General features: G+C 40.0%; 1 protein-coding gene across 1 annotated transcript in view; it reads right to left on the bottom strand.

The window, feature by feature from the left end:
• LOC106578565 (cadherin-12) overlaps nucleotides 1–22,140 on the bottom strand; it is a 251,807-nt gene that overhangs the window by 17,907 nt on the left and 211,760 nt on the right. Inside the window, exons 8-9 of the mRNA XM_014157554.3 lie at nucleotides 19,451–19,587; nucleotides 4,721–4,842 (exon numbers count right to left, since the gene is read on the bottom strand). Coding sequence (XP_014013029.2) covers nucleotides 4,721–4,842; nucleotides 19,451–19,587 — 259 coding nt within the window. The remainder of the gene's footprint in view (nucleotides 1–4,720; nucleotides 4,843–19,450; nucleotides 19,588–22,140) is intronic.

Here is a 22,140-nt window from a genome sequence, read left to right on the forward strand (position 1 = left end):
TCTGCTCTTTTGCACATCGGTATCTCTACTTGCATCTGCTCATTTATCACTCCAGTGTTATTCTGCTAAATTGTAATTCTTCGCTACTATGGCCTATTTATTGCCTACCTCCTCATGCCTTTTGCACACACTGTATATAGACTTCCTTTTTTTCTACTGTGTCAATGACTTGTTTATTGTGTTATTGGCTTGTTTATTGTTTATGTTTATTCCATGTGTAACTCTGTGTTGTTGTCTGTGTCACACTGCTCTGCTTTATCTTGGCCAGGTCGCAGTTGTAAATGAGAACTTGTTCTCAACTAGCCTACCTGGTTAAATTAAGGTGAAATAAAATAAAATAAAAAATATACATGCAGGTGAACTGAACAGGGACATATCTGTAAGAGAAAATTAATTAACAGTGTTTCTAAACATCGATCAGTGTACAGGGTTATGATCTCAATGGGAGGTTGTTTAGCCTCCACTCTTCGCCTCCTCTCTTCGGCTCCTCACCTACTCTCCTTCCCACCTCTCCTCGCCTCCTCTCCTCGCATCGCAACTCTCCTCTCCGTGCATGTGGCTTCAGTTTGGGAGGCAGCCCACTGCCTCACTAAACTCTACCCTCTTTATCTCAGAAAGCATTCAAGTGTGTTTATGATAATGTTTTTTTTCTCTGCTTAATCTATTTTGCTGAGAATGTTGAAACAGGGTGTTTGTCCCGAAGCCTTCCTCCCTGCTTTCACCTGGAAATGTATCTCTCGTTTTTCTCACTTGACTACATCCCTCGTTATAGATGACTGTTCAGGGGAGGTTGCAGCTGCACAGTGTGATATGCTTCAGAATACCTGTACTGTACTATAAGTGCTTTGTCTGTACTTTGGCAGGCAACGTGAGTGCAACTAAGCATCAAGGGGGACTTGTGATGGCTTTTACAAAAGAAGACCTTCAATTCTTTATCGCCGACCAGCTATGAGTAAAAACCTGGCGGAATCTTGCTGTGAAAAGTACTACTATGGAAATGTGATGATATTTGGATGAAACCAGATTAAAGCAGGACTACCAAAGTATGGAACATGATTGTTGCTTCTACATTGATAAAGTTTCATCATAAAGTTACTGGTCCCCTCCCCCATGTCAAACAATTGGATTCAGGAGGTAGAATGGAGGCGGGATTATTAAAGGATTTTTGTGACATCATAAAAGTCTACATTTAATACACCAATGGAAGACTTATTCTCTACCTAATTTAAATATGTACAGCTTTGTAACCAACATCGCAGAAGATGTGATCGCAGAGGGCCATGGTTTATACAGTTGAAGTTGGAAGTTTACAAACACCGTAGCCAAATACATTTAAACTTAGTTTTTTACAATTCCTTACATTTAATCCTAGTAAAAATTCCCCGTCTTAGGTCAGTTAAGATCACCACTTTATTTTAATAATGTGAAATGTCAGAATAATAGCAGAGAGGATTATTTATTTCAGCTTTTATTTCTTTCATCACATTCCCAGTGGGTCAGAAGTTTACATACACTCAATTAGTATTTGGTAGCATTTCCTATAAATTGTTTAACTTGGCTCAAAAGTGTCGGGTAGCCTTCCACAAGCTTCCACAAGTTGGGTGAATTCTGGCCCATTTGTCCTGGCAGAGCTGGTGTAACTGAGTCAGGTTTGTAGGGCTCCTTGCACGCACATGCTTTTTCAGTTATGCGCACAAATGTTCTATAGGATTGAGGTCAGGGCTTTGTTATGGCCACTCTAATACCTCGACTTTGTTGGCCTTAAGCCATTTTGACACAACTTTGGAAGTATGCTTGGGGTCATTGTTCATTTGGAAGACCCATTTGCGACCAAGCTTCAACTTCCTGACTGATTGATGTCTTGAGATGTTGCCTCAATATATCCACATACTTTTCCATCCTCATGATGCCATCTATTTTGTGAAGTACACCAGTCCCTCCTGCAGCAAAGTACCCCCACAACAGGATGCTGCCACCCCCATGCTTCACGGTTGGGATGGTGTTCTTCGGCTTGCAAGCCTCCCCCTTTTTCCTCCAAACATTACGATGCTCATTATGGCCAAACAGTTCTATTTTTGTTTCATCAGACCAGAGGTCATTTCTCCAAATAGTACGATCTTTGTCCCCATGTGCAGTTGCAAACCGTAGTCTGGCTTTTTTATGGTGGTTTTGCAGCAGTGGCTTCTTCCTAGCTGAGCGGCCTTTCAGGTTATGTTGATATAGGACTCGTTTTACTGTGGATATAGATACTTTTGTACCCGTTTCTTCCAGCATCTTCACAAGGTCCTTTGCTGTTGTTCTGGGATTGATTTGCACTTTTCGCACCGAAGTACATTAATCTCTAGGAGACAAAATGCGGTTCCTTCCTGAGCGGTATGACGGCTGCGTGGTCCCATGGTGTTTATACTTGCATACTATTGTTTGTACAGATGAACGTGGTACCTTCAGGCGTTTGGAAATTGCTCCCAAGGATGAACCAGACTTGTGGCGGTCTACAATTTTTTTTCCCGAGGTCTTGGCTGATTTCTTTTAATTTTCCCTTGATGTCAAGCAAAGAGGCACTGCGTTTGAAGGTAGGACTTGAAATACATCCACAGGTACACCTCCAAATGACGTCAATTAGCCTATCAGAAGCTTCTAAATCCATGACATCATTTTCTGGAGTTTTCCAAGCTGTTTAAAGGCACAGTCAACTTAGTGTATGTAAACTTCTGACCCACTGGAATTGTGGTGCCAAAATATGACTGCAGCCTTACATAAATAGGTTTCCCCTATTTATGTAAGGCAAAGATACTTAGTTTTCTGCTTTCATCTCTGTCTGGTGTAAGCTAGTATCTGGCTAGTAAGGTCTTCAGCCATCAAGGAACAAAAGTGGGTTGCCCAAAACTCTGATGTAGACTTAATTATATCAAGGAACATGCCTAACTGAAAATGGATACAAACTTTTTGACATCATTGACAGTCTGTATATATTTATTGAAAAGTGCTGCTACCTCACCCTGTGACATTTCAACGGAAGTTGTCCAATTTGAACTAACTAACTAGCTTGATATACAGTGCTGACAATTCCATTTGGGCTCACTAGCAAAATTATACAGCTAACATTTAGTCAATATTGATGCTGTTACAATAACCAAACAGTTGAATAAACACATAATTTGTGAAACCATGATGTGATGTATGACAGGATTGGATGTTGCATGCAATTTCAATGTTGTTTGAGTTGCTTTGTGTATCAGCAAATTTCCTTGAGATAATCTCACTGCAACACTGCATCCATGTTGCTTGACATAAGCGTTATTAAAGAACCGCCAGTCAAGGACCTTTCATCAAATAGATTTGCTCACCTCCTGCGACCTTTCTCCTCCGTCCTCTCTCGCGTCCTTTAGAAAAAGGTCAAAGTTAATCGAGGAGAGTTGGCGAGTAGAGTGAACGTGGATGGAAATGCACTTGCTTGAAATGTGATGGTCGTTCTCCAATAACACATCATTAGGCAAATGACTGTTAGAGGTGTGGATTCCAAAATAAATGTTTAAAGTGAGTTGTGCATGTTTTTAAAATGTGTATGTTTTTCTCCTCTTACAAAAAAAAGTTGATTCAAAGGGGGTGTGGCAGTTCTCCAAACTTTTCTGCATTAGGAAAATTGTGAGTATCCTCAATGAGAGATGGCTATCGAGGAAGGGAGGACACTCGTTTGTTTGCTTGCTAATGAACTGATACAATTCTCGGCCACTCAACCACATATCGGTTTCTGGGTCATGGAGGAGAGGACAGAGGATGGAGGACGGTCTTTTGCCCAAATGAGAAAACCCCAAGGTGAGCTCCACACTGACTCAGCCTACTACAGTAGCTCCCCCCACCCCTTTAATCTGTCTTTTCAGACTTCCTGGTAGTTTGACATGAGAGAAAAAGTATTTTCTATCTGGAAGAAATATTGTGTAATGTTCAAGTCACTCAAAAGGCTATTTTGCATGATTGTTAAGGACTTTTAAAAATAATGGTTCATTGATCAAGGCAAGGGTAAGGATAAGCAAGGCTTCTTCAGTGTGTGATGGGTTAGTCTTTCCAGCTATTTGTTAAACCGCCAAAGGAGCTCTGTCGGCACGTGCATGGAGATGTTTGCTAATAGGCTAATTTGTAGGCACAGGTGGTTTACAATGCATACAGGCAGAGACTCCGCTGCATCTAAATATATAATCTGGAATGTACACTTGGTTGCTGATGTGGAAAGCACACCATGCCCCCTCCATTAGCTAAAATAAAGCAGAAGGTTTTAGCAATATACAAAACTTTGATACAATGATACCTGTGCTATGCATGGTAATATACCTTTGTTTTATATGACTATGTGCTATGCATGGTAATATACCTTTGTTTTATATGATTCATGTGGTTTTAAATCATAATTTAAAGGCATATTATACACAGCTGAAGATTATATTTTAATGGTTCCATTTTTACTGGTTCATATCCCTATGGGCCTTGGTCAAAAGTAGTGCATTTGGTACGTAGCCTCTCTGTGTGGGCGCTCATACTATTACTGTGAATCAGTCATCCTTCCCTTCACTATTAAAATTTTATTAATGGTTGTTATTTTCAAAATTCCCTACTGACCTTTTTATCAATATGGCACCTTTAAATGAGACAGTGCCTCTGAGCATACATCAAGATGACACACGCAGACACGCACGCCCACACGCTCTGACACACGTTCACTTACCTGGCCTACTTTGGTATTTTCACACACAAAGCTCTCGTAAGGGATGGCTAGTTCAGGGGGAAACTCATTGACATCCAGTACATGAACGGTGACAGCCACTCTACTGGTCAACACTGGGCTATCTGAAGAGTCAAAATCACACAATAAACAACAATGAACAGTTATAAATATTTCTAATGAGTTTCATTGTGCTTGTCTGTGGGTTAGTACATTAATGAAGAGACAAAACTGTGTATAAGACAATTCCCCATTGATTTTACAACCCTGACATCATGTGGTTGTAATATGCACTGCAGTCTTAGAATTGGCAAATGGTAAAATGATGACTACACCCGGCCACCCGGGGGCATCCGCCCGCATGTTGATTCTGTCCATCCACACCAGACCCGATCATGACATGCAGTTTAAAATATCAAAACCCCAAGGCTTAAAAATAACTGATATTGGCACAAGGAGGGAATGTTGGAACAAAACAAACAACTTTACAGTTAACGAAAATGTACGCTTAATCCAGTATAATCTAATGTATAGAATGTGTTATACTAGTATTATACAATTTATTAAACAATTCACAAATGTTACAGTATAATAACAGGGTCATGTCTTAAGTGTAAAACTAAGAATGACTCAATAAACCATGCATTCTGGGAATGCTATTACAATCTCAATTAACTTTTAATCATCTGTCTGCATATTTCACAACATGTCATATGAGGGTGCAGTGATACTTTTTATTTATTTAACTAGGCAAATCAGTTAAGAACAAATTATTATTTTCAGTGGCGGCCTAGAAACAGTGGGTTAACTGCCTTGTTCAGGTGCAGAACGACAGATTTTTACCTTGTCAGCTCGGGGATTTGATGTTGCAACCTTTCGGTTACTAGTCCAACGCTCTAACCACTAATATAGGCTACCTGCTGCCTATATAACCAATGGGTTGGATGATACTCTTCTCTTTAATTATCTTGAAAAAACGTATACTTAACTTCAAATCAATCAATCCTCCATCATTAAGACAATGGAAAAATCATATACTTCATTATCTAAATATTGGGCGACGGAGAGGAACAAAATTATGCAATTTGAGGACATGTGGGGAAGAGTAGTGCAGGCACTGGATATAGAGGTGAGAACAGGTAGATCTGAGCAGGTGTTTGTATGTATCTGTATGTTGTCTTTTGTATGTGTATGTTTTCTATTGGGGGCATGTCTACATGACCAAAAGTATTTGGTCAGCTGTTCGTCGAACATCTCATTTCAAAATCATGGGCATTAATATCGAGTTGGTCCCCCCTTTGCAGCTATAACAGCCTCCACTCTTCTGGGAAGGCTTTCCAATAGATGTTGGAACATTGCTGCGGGGACTTGCATCATTCAGACACAAGAGCGTTAGTGAGGTCGGACACTGATGCTGGGCGATTAGGCCTGGCTCGTGGTCGGCGTTCCAATTCATCCCAAATGTGTTTGATGGAGTTGAGGTCAGGGCTCTGTGCATGCCAGTCAAGTTCTTCCACACCGATCTCGACAAACCATTTCTGTATGGACCTCACTTTGTGCATGGGGGCAATGTCATGCTGAAACAGGAGGGGGCCTTCCCCAAACAGTTGCCACAGAATCGTTTAGAATGTTATTGTATGCTGTAGCATTAAGATTTCCCTTCACTGTAACTAAGGGGCCTAGCCTGAACCATGAAAAACAGCCCCAGACCATTATTCCTCCTCCACCAAACTTTGCAGTTGACACTATGCATTGGGGCAGGTAGCGTGCTCTTCCCATCCGCCAAACCCAGATTTGTCCGTCGGACTGCCAGATGGTGAAGCGTCATTCATCACTCCAGGCATCATGTTTCCAGTACCAGATCAATGTGTAGGGGTATTAGATGCATATAGGGAGAACCAGATCAGCGTGTAGGTGTAATAGATATATACAGGGAGTCCAATGGCAGTGAGCTTTACACCACTCAAGCCGGTGCTTGGCATTGCTCATGGTGATCTTAGGCTTGTGTGCGACTGCTCAGCCACAGAAACCCATTTCATGAATCTCCCGACAAAACAGTTATTGTGCTGACATTGCTTCTAGTAGCAGTTTGGAACACTGTGCGCTTCAGTGCTCGGCGGTCCCGTTCTTTGAGCTTTTGTGGCCGACCCACTTCGCAGCGGAGCCATTGTTGCTCCTAGAAGTTTCCACTTCACAATAACAGCACTTACAGTTGACCAGGGCAGTTCTAGCAGCATGTATGTGTAAATTTAATGTGCAACGCAGGCACGCACAACGTGATCATTGTGGTTTGCGTGTAAGTTCTCAGATGCCTGATGGATTCCTTAAAAGTGTCATTGTATTGGAAAATAATATATGAAGACAGTACCTTTAAAGGGGCAATCAGCAGTTTCTAAATACATTTTTGAACTTATAAATTAATTACATGTACCTATTGATTGTTGAAGAATATAGCTTATAAAGTTAGTTGAACTGCCATACCCCATCAGAACCACTAATATAAGTTTGTTTTACTCCAATGTTTAAAAACAAAGTCAATGTAAACGAACACCATATATCCTCAAAACATGGTTAAAACTATTATTTTGATATCATGGAAGGTCAGTCCTTCCATATCACTGTCTATGAATTTGAGAGTGGTTACATTTCTCCAGCCCCATTCCTCAGCTTTTTACTGAACAAGGGCGAGGAAGAATGCTTTGTTATTGTTTCTACTGCTGATTGCCTCTTTACATAAATATGTTCCTTCAGGGAATATAAAAACAGAAGACTATATTCCATGAACAATAAACACAGCATGACTGAAAGTTGATAGCTATACTTGAACCCATTATTTGCGTAAAGATTGTTCAAACCATTTCACCTCAGAATTCTCTTATGCCAGTTTAAACAGCTTTTACCAGAATATGTGCTTTTTATACAACATTTCTATACAGCTGGGGCACTGGAGGAAATACATTTTTTGTAGTGCGAGGCAGAAGTGAAGGTAAACTTGATGGTTATGAAGTTGGGGGATAGGCTAAGCTTTGCAGTGGAGGCTTATAGGGATGGGTGCGTTGAATGGTGGATGGCCCTCCTCCCCTCCTGAGGGGAATCAGAGATACAGCTAAGACTCAGCTAGAGACCTGTGTGTGACCTTGATGGAAAAAGCAATCTTCTTCACTGAAGGAAAAATGACACTGAGTACGGGATTTGCTTCTCTCTCTGATCGCACCAACCGCCACCACTAACACTCATTTTCCGCTGGCAGAAATTGTGGACATTTCATCTCTCCGTCCCTGTGATCTTTTTATCTGTCAAGGGTTTTCTCTTGGCCCTCTTTGACCCAGAACATTGAGCAATGGAACCATCAAAATAGAATGAACAAAACATATTTTGAGAATTATGTCTATTAAAGACTATTTCTATGAGAGGTGAATTGTATCCTTTCAGGAAGCAAGAGTTGTAGGCCTTTTGTATTGTAAACTATATTTACAATCAAATAGAGGTCACTAAATAATATAAATAAATGGTATTTATATCATTCATGGAACTGCAAGGGAAATGTCATCCTATCCAATTTTCTGAATGGCTCTTTCATTTTAGCACGTGACACAATGGTTTCCCCACTAGATGGTGCAATAGTTTAGTTGTTAAAATCAATGTAGTAATAATAAACTTTATATGAAAAGCGCTTGTCAATACAAGTAACAAAGTGCTTCACATCATAAAATAAAATAAATGTACTAACAAAGAAACATAGACAGAAGGAAAGAGAATGAAAAAAGATAGCTAATTAAAATCATACATTGAAATCACACATTAAAAGCATCTTTAAAAGTGTGTCTTCAGTAGGGATTTAAAAAGAGGCACAGAATCTGCAAGCTTGATCTCCTCTGACAGACCATCCAAAGTCTGGGACTTAATGGCAAATGCCTATTCCCCTTTCATTTCAACCTAGACTTTGGAATGGTCAACAGTGCCCTGTGTCCTGGCTCGTAGGGAGATACAAGATCTGAGATATAGGATGGGGCTAAACCAAGCCAAGCCAAAAATATTAAGCAAATGTAAAATCTATTGTAAAAGGGACTGGTAGTAGGTGTAGATAAGCAAATATATGTGTGATATGGTTACATTTTCTGGTACCTGTTATAAGCTTTATCATTTTGAACTAACTGTAGATGGAGTGATTACTGACTGAGACATGTATACAAAGAGTTACAGAAATCTAGGCATGAGGAATTGCTTTCAACATCTCATGTGCATTTGCATAGCGGTGGGTGCAATGTATTGGCAGCAGCCTATCTGAAGAGTTGGGGTTGTGACTTTCAGTTTGAGCTCCAACTGTTTTGATCCCCACATTCATTTGGAGAGGGGGCTTGCCTGTTTTGCATGTTATTTTGGCATTAATGCGTGTCACATATCAGTTTGTAATAAATGTAAAGAAATATATAATTGAGTTAATAAAGCTACATACAAACATGGTCTCTTGTTTTCTTGAGTAAGGCAGCTCCAAAATGCCTAGCTCCGTGCTTTCTGTGGTGATGTGGCAAGCCAGCAGAAAATACGGAGTGATTGGCTCAGTGTTCTGTCACTCATGAGGACACTACGTCACCATCAAGTCTAAGGGTAGAGCTAAAGAATTCAAGCCCCTTGTGTGCTGCCATAAAGTTACATTAGAAGTGCCCAATCAAGAAGGCTCAAGTTCATTGGTCACAGATAAAATTATGTCAAATCACTGTATACTGTAGCTACAGTAGCATTGATTGGACTGATCATGTCAAGATCATACGGTTGGGCGGCAGATAGCCTAGTGGTTAGAGTGTTGGACTAGTAACTGAAAGGTTGCAAGATCAAATCCCCAAGCTGACAAGGTAAACATCTGTCCTTCTACCCCTGAACAAGGCAGTTAACCCACTGTTCCTAGGCCATCATTGAAAATAATACTTTTTTCTTAACTGACTTGCCTATTTAAAATAAAAAAATACTTACAAATCTTAGCTAGCAGTCATCATGAATAAAGTCGACAATCTACTGGCAAATCCTTTTTAATCCTTGTCATACGAAGATAAATAATGAAGAGAAATTATACATGAAATCGGTGCTCATCGGCCATTGGACAAAAACATTCCACAACAAGTTGGAAATCGCAAATTCAACAATGAGTGGTTTAGAAGGAATCAGTGGCTAACTGCAAGCATTGCAATGCAATAATTAGCCTGCTATTTAATGGAGTGGCTGTGTGGTCACAAGTCTAAGATTAAGGGTCTATTTTCCTAGTTTAAAATTATAAACATTTAACATTGGCCATGCTGTCTATGAAGCATGATTTTTGCCGCACGCAAAACAACTGTTAACTTGGAACTGCAAAATCTGACTTTAGTGAGTTCAAGACAACTGAAAACTCAGGAAAAACAAGCTATGAATGGTAAAATATAATCCGAAAATTCATCCAACTCAGAATTCAGTTGTCGGGAATTCATCCAATTCAGAATCGGGAACTCGGGCCTCTTTCTAGAGCTACGACCTGAAGATCACTGACATGATTCAACCTTTTTTTTTCTCTCGAGTTCCCAGTTGTCTTGAAAGCACCATAAATCCAGAGAATTGCTGACTTTGATGACAAAGTTTAATGACAAAATTTGCACAACAAGGTGAGTCCAAAAATGTCTTGTATGCTGCTGCATAAGTTATGCAATATGCCAGGGAGATATGTGTACTGTAGCTAAGAAAGTAATACTATGTGTATGTTGTGTAGTAAGCTGTTAGTAGCCCATGTGCCTCACCCTAATAATTTGGTCTATTTTCACCTCTTAATTTCGCCTACTGTTCTGACTTGGTGGTGCACATGTAGCCTACAGCCTGTTTTCGACAAATGTAATCATCAAATATTGTAAGAGCTTTCATTGTCTGCTTATATGCCCCCTTATTTATCCTACAGTTCTGACTTGGTGTACAGGGATAACAATCTAAGAACGGCCCATGTTCTGAATTCTGTCTCTGTACATTTCAAAAGTGCTGAACAAATAGTTATATTGACTACGTCCGTCCTAGCTCGCTCATTAATGTCTTAATTGAAGTTACTGATTGCCTCTTATCTGCTTGTTGTCCCCTTATGCCATAGTTTGTACATCTCAATGTCAGCCATTTCAGCTATGTTTAAAAAAAATAAGCTGAATTAACTATTTTGTTGCCAGACAAGGCTCCACTGATAGCCAGGTGTAGCAGTGGTAAGGTGTTGGGATTGCTGTTGGGACTCTGCTGTTGTGACAGCGTTATGTAGGCCAGGTTTGTCACCATTACAGTGCAATTAAAACCTCTTAAATTTCCACCTAAAATGACATACCCAAATCTAACTGCCTGTAGCTCAGGACCAGAAGCAAGGATATGCATATTCTTGATACCATTTGAAAGAAACACTTTGAAGTTTGTGGAAATGTGAAATTAATGTAGGATAATATAGCACATCATATCTGGTAAAAGATAATACAAAGATAACAACATGCGTTTTTTTTCTCTCTTTTTCCATCCTCTTTGAAATGCAAGAGAAAGTGTCCCGCTCAACCGTCCCATTCACCGATCCATTAGAGATTAACGTATTGTTTAGTGTTTTGTTGTGTAGTGGCTTTTCTGGCATGCATCCCACATAATTGTTTTTGCCACACGAAGATTTGCATGCTAAAATCGCCACTCAGTGTGAGACTGAATATCGTTCCAGGTAATGTGGTCTGATTTTTAAATATTCTGTTATTTTTCAAATTGGTGTGCACAATAGAAATTAACGGGCAATAATATATTGTTCCATTTTGGAGTCACTTTTATTGTAAATAAGAATAGAATTAGTGATGGGGAAATGAAGCTTCCTGAAGCATTGAGCATTTCTAGCCAATTGTGTCGAAAAAAAAAAAGTTAATTACTCTAGGATTTGATCAACACGGTGTACACTAGTGGCACCTGCTGGTCTCAAAAATGTAGAACAGACAAATTATTATAGATGATGTCGCACATGCCATAGTGTAGCCTTTTTGTCTTCTACCGAAACCAATACCAAACCAATCATGTGGTTGTTAGTCGAAATTAAGCTTCAGATGTCAGTGTTCACGTGCTTCTGATAAAGCGAAAGAAGCTGCTTTGAAAAAACTGCTTAGTGATTTCAACACATGCCTCTGAGCTCTGGTATCAAACCACGAAATATATTACAGTGCCTTGCAAAAGTGTTTTTCCTATTTTGCTGCATTACAACCTGTAATTTAAATTGATTTTTATTTGGATTTAATGTAATTGACATACACAAAATAGTCAAAATTGGTGAAATGAAATGAAGAAAAAAAACGAGTAGGTGCGTGCATATGTATTCACCCCTTTGCTATGAAGCCCCTAAATAAGATCTGGTGCAACCAATTACCCTTCAGAAGTCACCTAATTAGTTAACCTCTTACATCTAGACGTTCCGCTAGCGGAACACCTGCTCCAATATCCAATGATAGGCGTGGCGCGAATTACAAATTCCTCAAAAATACAAAAACTTCAATTTTTCAAACATATGACTATTTCACAGCATTTTAAAGACAAGACTCTCCTTTATCTAACCACACTGTCCGATTTCAAAAAGGCTTTACAGCGAAAGCAAAACATTAGTTTATGTCAGCAGAGTATCAAGCCAGAAATAATCAGACACCCATTTTTCAAGCTAGCATATAATGTCACAAAAACCCAGAAGACAGCTAAATGCAGCACTAACCTTTGATGATCTTCATCAGATGACACACCTAGGACATTATGTTATACAATACATGCATGTTTTGTTTAATCAAGTTCATATTTATATCAAAAAACAGCTTTTTACATTAGCATGTGACATTCAGAACTAGCATACCCCCCGCAAACTTCCGGAGGAATTTGCTAACAATTTACTAAATTACTCACGATAAACGTTCACAAAAAGCATAACAATTATTTTAAGATTTATAGATACAGAACTCCTCTATGCACTCGATATGTCCGATTTTAAAATAGCTTTTTGGTGAAAGCACATTTTGCAATATTCTAAGTACATAGCCCAGCCATCACGGGCTAGCTATTTAGACACCCGGCAAGTTTAGCACTCACCAATATCAGATTTACTATTATAAAAGTTTGATTACCTTTTGTTGTCTTCGTCAGAATGCACTCCCAGGACTGCCACTTCAATAACAAATGTTGGGTTGGTCCAAAATAATCCATCGTTATATCCGAATAGCGACGTTTTGTTCGTGCGTCCCAGACACTATCCGAATGGTAAAGAAGGGTCGTGCGCATGGCGCAATTCGTGACAAAAAAAATCTAAATATTCCATTACCGTACTTCGAAGCATGTCAACCGCTGTTTAAAATCAATTTTTATGCCATTTTTCTCGTAGAAAAGCGATAATATTCCGACCGGGAATCTCCTTTTCGGCAAACAGAGCAAAAAATCACAAAGACGGGGGCGGCCAGGTCACGCACCTAAGCCCACAGTCCCTTGATCGGCCACTTGAGAAAGGCGATAATGTGTTTCAGCCTGGGGCTGGGATGACGACATTCAGGTTTTTCCCGGGCTCTGAGCGCCTATGGACGACGTAGGAAGTGTCACGTTAGAGCAGAGATCCTTTGTAAAAGATAGAGATGGCAAAGAAGTTCCAGAAATGGTCAGACAGGCCACTTCCTGTAAAGGAATCTCTCAGGTTTTGACCTGCCATTTGAGTTCTGTTATACTCACAGACACCATTCAAACAGTTTTAGAAATGTAGGGTGTTTTCTATCCATATATAATAAGTATATGCATATTCTAGTTACTGGGAAGGATTAGTAACCAGATTAAATCGGGTACGTTTTTTATCCAGCCGTGAAAATACTGCCCCCTAGCCATAAGAGGTTAAATAAAGTCCACCTGTGTGCAATATAAGTGTCACATGATCTGTCACATGATCTCAGTATATATACACCTGTTCTGAAAGGCCCCAGAGTCTGCAACACCACTAAGCAAGGCACACCACCAAGCAAGCGGCACCATGAAGACCAAGGAGCTCTCCAAACAGGTCAGTGACAAAGTTGTGGAGAAGTACAGATCAGGTCTGGGTTATAAAAACATATCAGAAACTTTTAACACCACACGGAGCACCATTAAATCCATTTATTAACAAATTGAAAGAATATGGCACCACAACAAACCTACCAAGACAGGGCCACCCACCAAAACTCACAGACCAGGCAAGGAGGGCATTAATCAGAGAGGCAACAAAGAGACCAGAGATACCCCTGAAGGAGCTGCAAAGCTCCACAGTGGAGATTGGTGTATCTGTCCACTTTAAGCCGTACACTCCACAGAGTAACCCTTTCATGCGTGAATTCCAAATATGCGTGAATTCCAAATATCTCTAACGGTCGCCCCAGCGTGAGTTTTTTTATGCACGTGATGTTCGAACGTTCTCTCCATTCCAGGATGTGATTGTTACATAAACAACAACACTGAATGGCTCAGAGTGGGAGTGAGAGGTTACCGTGATTGACTGCCTGCACGCACCATTTGTATCAATAAATCACTATCAGAAAATGTTTTGTGTGGTATTATTGATATATTTAGTATTTCATTGACGTTTTTCAATTACCCGTGATAAATCATGCATTCCGATTTTTGCATAAATTGTAATGGGTGCATAGTATGTGTGTAAAATAATGTTTTGAAGGTTGTACTGATTATGATGAGCTAAGCTAATTCCAGCTATGTGTATGGAGCCATGTTTGTTGACATACAATGCATTCTGGGTTTCACGTAATCATCCGTTTGACCAAAGATGTTATAACAAAATGAGGTGAGTAAGAGTTCACTAATTTTTTGAGGACTTCTGCAAATGAATGGTGGGATGTGAACGACAGTAGATGACACACCCCTTCAACATGCATACTGTAAACAGACCAAACTCATCTTGTCTTCTCTTATTATCTTTGGTTTCTGTGAGGAAAGAAAAGCATGGCTTTGCGCTGAAACTAATCGACGGATTACTTTCAATTTCTAGAAAGTGTTTTAACTAATTATTTCGATCAATGGTGAGCTCACTCGTGATGTGATTAATTATACATAGTAATTGCTATTAGCTAATTCATGGTATAGTTTACGTAAGGACTGTTTGTGTAAATAGTTTCTGAAAAAAGTGTGGCCAGCTCAAATGCTGATTGTTGCGTCATTCGAAACTGGCCGTTCTAAATGAGCGTTCTAAATGAGTGTTCTAATCACACGGGGTGTGATCGTACGCTTCAGGGACCACTGTAGAACGATCACACCCCGTGTGATGGTACGTGTGAAAGGGTTAACCTGTTGGGGATAGGGGGCAGTATTTACACGGCCGGATAAAAAACGTTACCGATTTAATCTGGTTACTACTCCTGCCCAGTAACTAGAATATGCATATAATTATTGGCTTTGGATAGAAAACACCCTAAAGTTTCTAAAACTGTTTGAATGGTGTCTGTGAGCATAACAGAACTCATATGGCAGGCAAAAACCTGAGAAGATTCCTTACAGGAAGTGGCCTGTCTGACAAGTTCTTGTTCATCTTGGCTCTGAGGATCTTTGCTGTAACGTGACACTTCCTACGGCTCCCATATGCTCTCAGAACCCGGGAAAAAGCTGAATGATATCGAGGCAGCCCCTGGCTGAAACACATTAGCGCGTTTGGATAGTGGCCTGTCAGAGGACCATCAGACTGGGGCTCGTGCACAAGGGCACGAGATGTTTTTATTTTCTCTCTCTTTGAACGTAAACACGCTTTCCCGGTCGGAATATTATCGCTTTTTTACGAGAAAAAAATGGCATAAAAATTGATTTTAAACAGCGGTTGACATGATTCGGAGTACGGTAATGGAATATTTGGAATTTTTTTGTCACGAAATGCGTCGTGCTCGTCACCCTTCTTTACCATTCGGATAGTGTCTTGAACGCACGAACAAAACGCCGCTATTTGGATATAACAATGGATTATTTGGTACCAAAACAACATTTGTTATTGAAGTAGAAGTCCTGGGAGTGCATTCTGACGAAGAACAGCAAAGGTAATAACATTTTTCTTATAGTAAATCTGACTTTGGTGAGTGCTAAACTTGCTGGGTGTCTAAATAGCTAGCCCTGTGATGCCGGGCTATCTACTGAGAATATTGCAAAATGTGCTTTCACCGAAAAGCAATTTTAAAATCGGACATAGCGAGTGCATAGAGGAGTTCTGTATCTATAATTCTTAAAATAATTATGTTTTTTGTGAACGTTTATCGTGAGTAATTTAGCAAATTCACCGGAAGTGTTCGGTGGGAATGCTAGTCACATGCTAGTCACATGCTAATGTAAAAAGCTGGTTTTTGATATAAATATGAACTTGATTGAACAAAACATGCATGTATTGTATAACATAATGTCCTAGGGGTGTCATCTGATGAAGATCAAAGGTTAGTGCTGCATTTAGCTGTGGTTTGTGTTTATGTGACATTATATGCTAGCTTGAAAAATGGGTGTCTGATTATTTCTGGCTGGGTACTCTGCTGACATAATCTAATGTTTTGCTTTCGTTGTAAAGCCTTTTTGAAATCGGACAGTGTGGTTAGATTAACGAGAGTCTTTAAAATGGTGTAAAATAGTCATATGTTTGAGAAATTGAAGTAATAGCATTTCTAAGGTATTTGAATATCGCGCCACGGGATTACACTGGCTGTTGAGTAGGTGGGACGCACCTAGCCCATAGAGGTTAAAGAAAAAAATAAGCAAACACATTTGGTGTTCGCCAAAAGGCATGTGGGAGACCCCCCAAAATATGTGGAAGAAGGTACTCTGGTCAGATGAGACTAAAATGTAGCTTTTTAGGCCATCAAGGAAAACGCAATGTCTTGTGCAAATCCAACACCCCTCATCACCCTGAGAAGATCATCCCCACAGTGAAGCATGGTGGTGGCAGCATCATGCTGTGGTGATGTTTTTCATCGGCAGGGACTGGGAAACTGGTCAGAATTGAAGGAATGATGGATTGCGCTAAATACAGGGAAATTCTTGAGGGAAACCTGTTTCAGTCTTCCAGAAATTTGAGACTGGGATGGAGGTTCACCTTCCTGCAGGACAATGACCCTAAGCATTCTGCTGAAGCAACACTCGAGAGGTTTAAGGGGAAACATTTAAGTGTCTTGGAATGGCCTAGTCAAAGCCCAGACCTCAATCCAATTGAGAATCTGTGGTATGACTTAAAGATTGCTCTACACCAGCGGAACCCATCCAACTCGAAGGAGCTGGAGCAGTTTTGCCTTGAAGAATGGGGAAAAAACCCAGTGGCTGGATGTGCCAAGCTTATAGACACATACCCCAAGAGACTTGCAGCTGTAATTGCTGCAAACGGCAGATTTGGGGGGTTAATAGTTATGCATGTTCAAGTTCTGTTTTTTTGTCTTATTTATTTTTTGTTTCACAATAAAACATATTTTGCATCTTCAAAGTGGTAGGCATGTTGTGTAAATCAAATTATACAAACCCCCAGAAATTCCAGGTTGTAAGGCAACAAAATAGGAAAAATGCCAAGGGGGTGAATACTTACACAAGCCACTGTATGTTTCTGAACAGTTCTACATGAATGTGGAAGCTACCATGATTATAGATAATTATGAACGAATCATGAATAATGATGAGTGAGAAAGTTAGATTGTCATAGATATCTTTATGCTAACCTCCCCTGCTATTTGTAATGGTGAGAGGTTAGCATGTTTCGGGGGCATAATCTTTGTGCATCTCACTTACTTGGGACTTTTTGCACCCATTACTGAAATGGTTGCTCCAGTTTAGATGTTTAAGGTAGTCCCATATCTTCCCAACCCTGGCAGTGATTCTGTATGCAGGTTATGGTTAGTAAAAATTCTAAACATTAGATTTCCCCACTCGGGCTGGATTTCAATAGGAAGTAAACATTCTCTTGCATACCATCATCATGTGACTTGCAATTCTGAAATTTGAGTTTAATACCCCTGTGTTAGGGTTGAACTAGACCCTCAAAATAAGTCCTTATTAAATGTGTTGTTCTGTATAATTACATTTTAATGACAATATATTCACCTAGGCTCTGACTTGGGGGTAGACAACAGCAAGAAATTGAAGTGAATGCACAACCATATCTTTGTCACTAGCAAACCCAGTCAAGGGTGGTACTGGTAACTCTAAAATGTACTTGAAAGGCACCCTGAGAAAAATATAAATAAGGCTTAAAACCCAACACAGGGCTATTCAATTCCGGTCCTGGAGGGCTTTTGGATTTTTATATGGTTCTTCAGTAACCCTAAAATGGTTCCCCTATGGAGTCGATCACAATAACCATATGTGGTTACAACTTGCACCTTTATTGTGTTGAGCCAAATAAAAGTTTTAGCTTCACTGTCCAAATAAATACGTAGGGTAGTGTAATAATGTGTTATGACTATTAGCATGGTTGGCCCCCTAACACAATTTTAATCCACATTGTGTGAATATAACAAAAGAGACAGACAGACAAACATCTAAAACTGTCACGCCCTGACCTGAGTGAGTCGATTTTCTCTGTTTGGTTAGGTCAGGGTGTGACATGGGGTGGGCATTCTATGTGTTGTATGTCTGTTGTTTTTTCTTTATTGGCCGAGTATGGTTTCCAATCAGAGGCAGCTGTCATTCGTTGTCTCTGATTGGGAATCATACTTAGGCAGCCCTTTTTCCCCACAGTCAGTTGTGGGATCTTGTCTTTATGTTGCATGTGTTTGCACGCATAGCTTTTCGTTCGTTGTATTGTTTATTGTTTTTGCTGGTTCACATTTAAAATAAAGTATGATGAACCCAACTCACGCTGCGCCTTGGTCTACCTTTAACGACGGACGTTACAAAAACATCTAAAAACATTACAATCACTGATTCACATGATGAGTATGACGGCCTGAGCCCATTATCCCTCCAACCCTCCAGCTCTCCATCCCTCCAACCCTTCCATTCCTCCACTCACTCCAGAAACAGGAATTAGCATTTCACCCCCACCCAACACGACCTTGAGGGGAAGTGACTAATTCTAGTTTCCAAGGCGATAAAAGCAGCTCAACTTTTAATGGCCCTTATTTCACAGTCCGTCCTAATGAGAATACAGCGTGAGTAATTTTGATTGAGCACCAGCCTGCCTCCCAGATAATGACTTTGATGGCTCTTAGCAGATTTGATGACTTGATGACGATGGATTTGCTTATTTCAACGGATATTTGCTTCACTTTCCTTCATAAAAACCGAATTAGTCTGATAGAATGTCTTAAAATCAGTGATGTAAATTAACTCTTAAATCAACACTGCAGGGCTCTCCATCATGCAAATATTTGACGTTACAGAACTTTTTTTTGTGACGTAACTGAAAACATCATCGTCAATATAAGATGATTCAAACAAGAAAACTCAGATCCTAAAATGCTTTAGTCATGAAAGGAACACCATTAATTGAAGGCAGTAAAAATGTATAGAGGGTAACGAATGAAGAGTCAGACAGAGAGAGTTTAAGAGACAGTTAAGGTGGGCACGCCAAAGGAGACAATGTCCTGATGAAACACACTCCAGAGGAGCCATCATGCTTTATGGTCACCCATAAACGACTCACACAAAATGGGATTGACTTGATTAAATCCACCTTAAATTCGTCACATAGATAGCAATAGAGAAAGGCAACAGTGACACCTACATGAATCACGACCAATCTGTTGTCATCATACTTACTAAGTTTGGTGGCCACAATGGTGATATTGTGCTGGGCGATACTCTCTCTGTCCAGGAGTTCGTTAGTGGAAATCGTTCCCTCCACTGGATCAATGTCAAAGTAGCTGTCCAGGTCACTTTTCCAGTCAATGGAATACCTAATAAAAAGTTTGGTAAATTAGGTCATTTCCCACATGTACAAGAGGGTAGCAAGGAATTGATTTTCCCTATGGGCAAATATATATAATTTGTTGTAATACAGTGGCTTGCAAAAGTATTCATCCCTTGGCATTTTTCCTATTTTGTTGCATTACAACCTGGAATTAAAATAGATTTTTGGGGGGGGGGTTGTATCATTTGATTTACACAACATGCCTACCACTTTGAAGATGCACATTATTTGTGTGAAACAAATGAGAAATAAGACAAAAAACTGAAAACTTGAGCGTGCATAACTATTCACCCCCCCAAAGTCAATAATTTGTAGAGCCACCTTTTGCAGCAATTACAGCTGCAAGTCTCTTGGGGTATGTCTCTATAAGCTTGGAACATCTAGCCACTGGGGTTTTTGCCCATGCTTCAAGGCAAAACTGCTCCAGCTCCTTCAAGTTGGATGGGTTCCGCTGGTGTAGAGCAATCTTTAAGTCATACCACAGATTCTCAATTGGATTGAGGTCTGGGCTTTGACTAGGCCATTCCAAGACATTTAAATGTTTCCCCTTAACCTGTTAGGGCTAGGGGGCAGTATTTGCACGGCTGGATAAAAAAATGTACCCGATTTAATCTGGTTACTAATCCTACCCAGTAACTAGAATATGCATATACTTATTATATATGGATAGAAAACACCCTAAAGTTTCTAAAACTGTTTGAATGGTGTCTGTGAGTATAACAGAACTCATTTGGCAGGCAAAACCCTGAGACATTTTCTGACAGGAAGTGGATACCTGATGTGTTGTATTACCTTTAAACCTATCCCATTGAAAAACACAGGGGCTGAGGAATATTTTGGCACTTCCTATTGCTTCCACTAGATGTCACCAGCCTTTACAAAGTGTTTTGAGTCTTCTGGAGGGAGATCTGACCGAACAAGAGCCATGGAACGATGATGGCCCATTAGACACCTGGCGCGCGAGTTCATGTTGGGTACCCTCGTTCCAATACGTTATAAAAGAGAATGCATTCGTCCACCTTGAATATTATCCATGTTCTGGTTAAAAAAGGCCCTAATGATTTATGCTATACAACGTTTGACATGTTTGAACGAACGTAAATATATTTTTTCCCCTCGTTCATGAAGTGAAGTCCGGCGGGCTTAGATCATGTGCTAACAAGACGGAGATTTTTGGACATAAATGTTGAGCTTTTTTGAACAAAACTACATTCGTTATGGACCTGTGATACCTGGAAGTGACATCTGATGAAGAGAATCAAAGGTAATGGATTATTTACATAGTATTTTCGATTTTAGATCTCCCCAACATGGCGGCTAGTCTCTATCGCAACGCGTATTTTTCTGGGCGCAGTGCTCAGATTATTGCAAAGTGTGATTTCCCAGTAAGGTTATTTTTAAATCTGGCAAGTTGATTGCGTTCAAGAGATGTAAATCTATAATTCTTTAAATGACAGTATAATATTTTACCAATGTTTTCTAATTTTAATTATTTAATTTGTGGTGCTGACTTGAATGCCGGTTATTGGAGGGAAACGATTTCCTGAACATCAACGCCACAGTAAAACGCTGTTTTTGGATATAAATATGAACTTGATAGAACTAAAAATGCATGCATTGTCTAACACAATGTCCTAGGAGTGTCATCTGTTGGAGATTGTAAAAGGTTAGTGCATAATTTAGCTGATTTTATGGTTTTGGTGACGCCTGTCTTTGAAATGGCACAACATTACACACAACTCTTGTAAATGTACTGTCCTAACATACTCTAAATGTATGCTTTCGCCGTAAAACCTTTTTGAAATCGTAAAACGTGGTTAGATTAAGGAGATGTTTATCTTTCAAAGGGTGTAAAATAGTTGTATGTTTGAAAAATTTGAATTTTGACATTTATTTGGATTCAAATTTGCCGCTCTTGAAATGCACCTGCTGTTGATGGAGTGCACCACGGGTGGGACGCTTGCGTCCCACCTAGCCCATAGAGGTTAAACCACTCGAGTGTTACTTTAGCAGTATGCTTAGGGTCATTGTCCTGCTGGAAGGTGAACCTCCGTCCCAGTCTCAAATTTCTGGAAGACTGAAACAGGTTTCCCTCAAGAATTTCCCTGTATTTAGCGCCATCCATCATTCCTTCAATTCTGACCAGTTTCCCAGTCCCTGCTGATGAAAAACATCACCACAGCATGATGCTGCCACCACCATGCTTCACTGTGGGGATGGTATTCTTGGGGTGATGAGAGGTTTTGTGTTAACGCCAAACATAGCGTTTTCCTTGATGGCCAAAACGCTACATTTTAGTCTCATCTGACCAGAGTACCTTCTTCCATATGTTTTGGGAGTCTCCCACATGCCTTTTGGCGAACACCAAACATGTTTGCTCTTTTTTTCTGGCCACTCTTTCGTAAAGCCTAGCTCTGTGGAGTGTACGGCTTAAAGTGGTCCTATGAACAGATACTCCAATCTCCAAAGCTTTGCAGGTCATTTAGGGGCTCTTTGTTGCCTCTCTGATTAATGCCCTCCTTGCCTGGTCCGTGAGTTT

Source organism: Salmo salar, chromosome 19 (assembly GCF_965601325.2).
Source record: "Salmo salar chromosome 19, fSalSal1, whole genome shotgun sequence".
NCBI classification, from domain to species: Eukaryota; Metazoa; Chordata; class Actinopteri; order Salmoniformes; family Salmonidae; genus Salmo; species Salmo salar.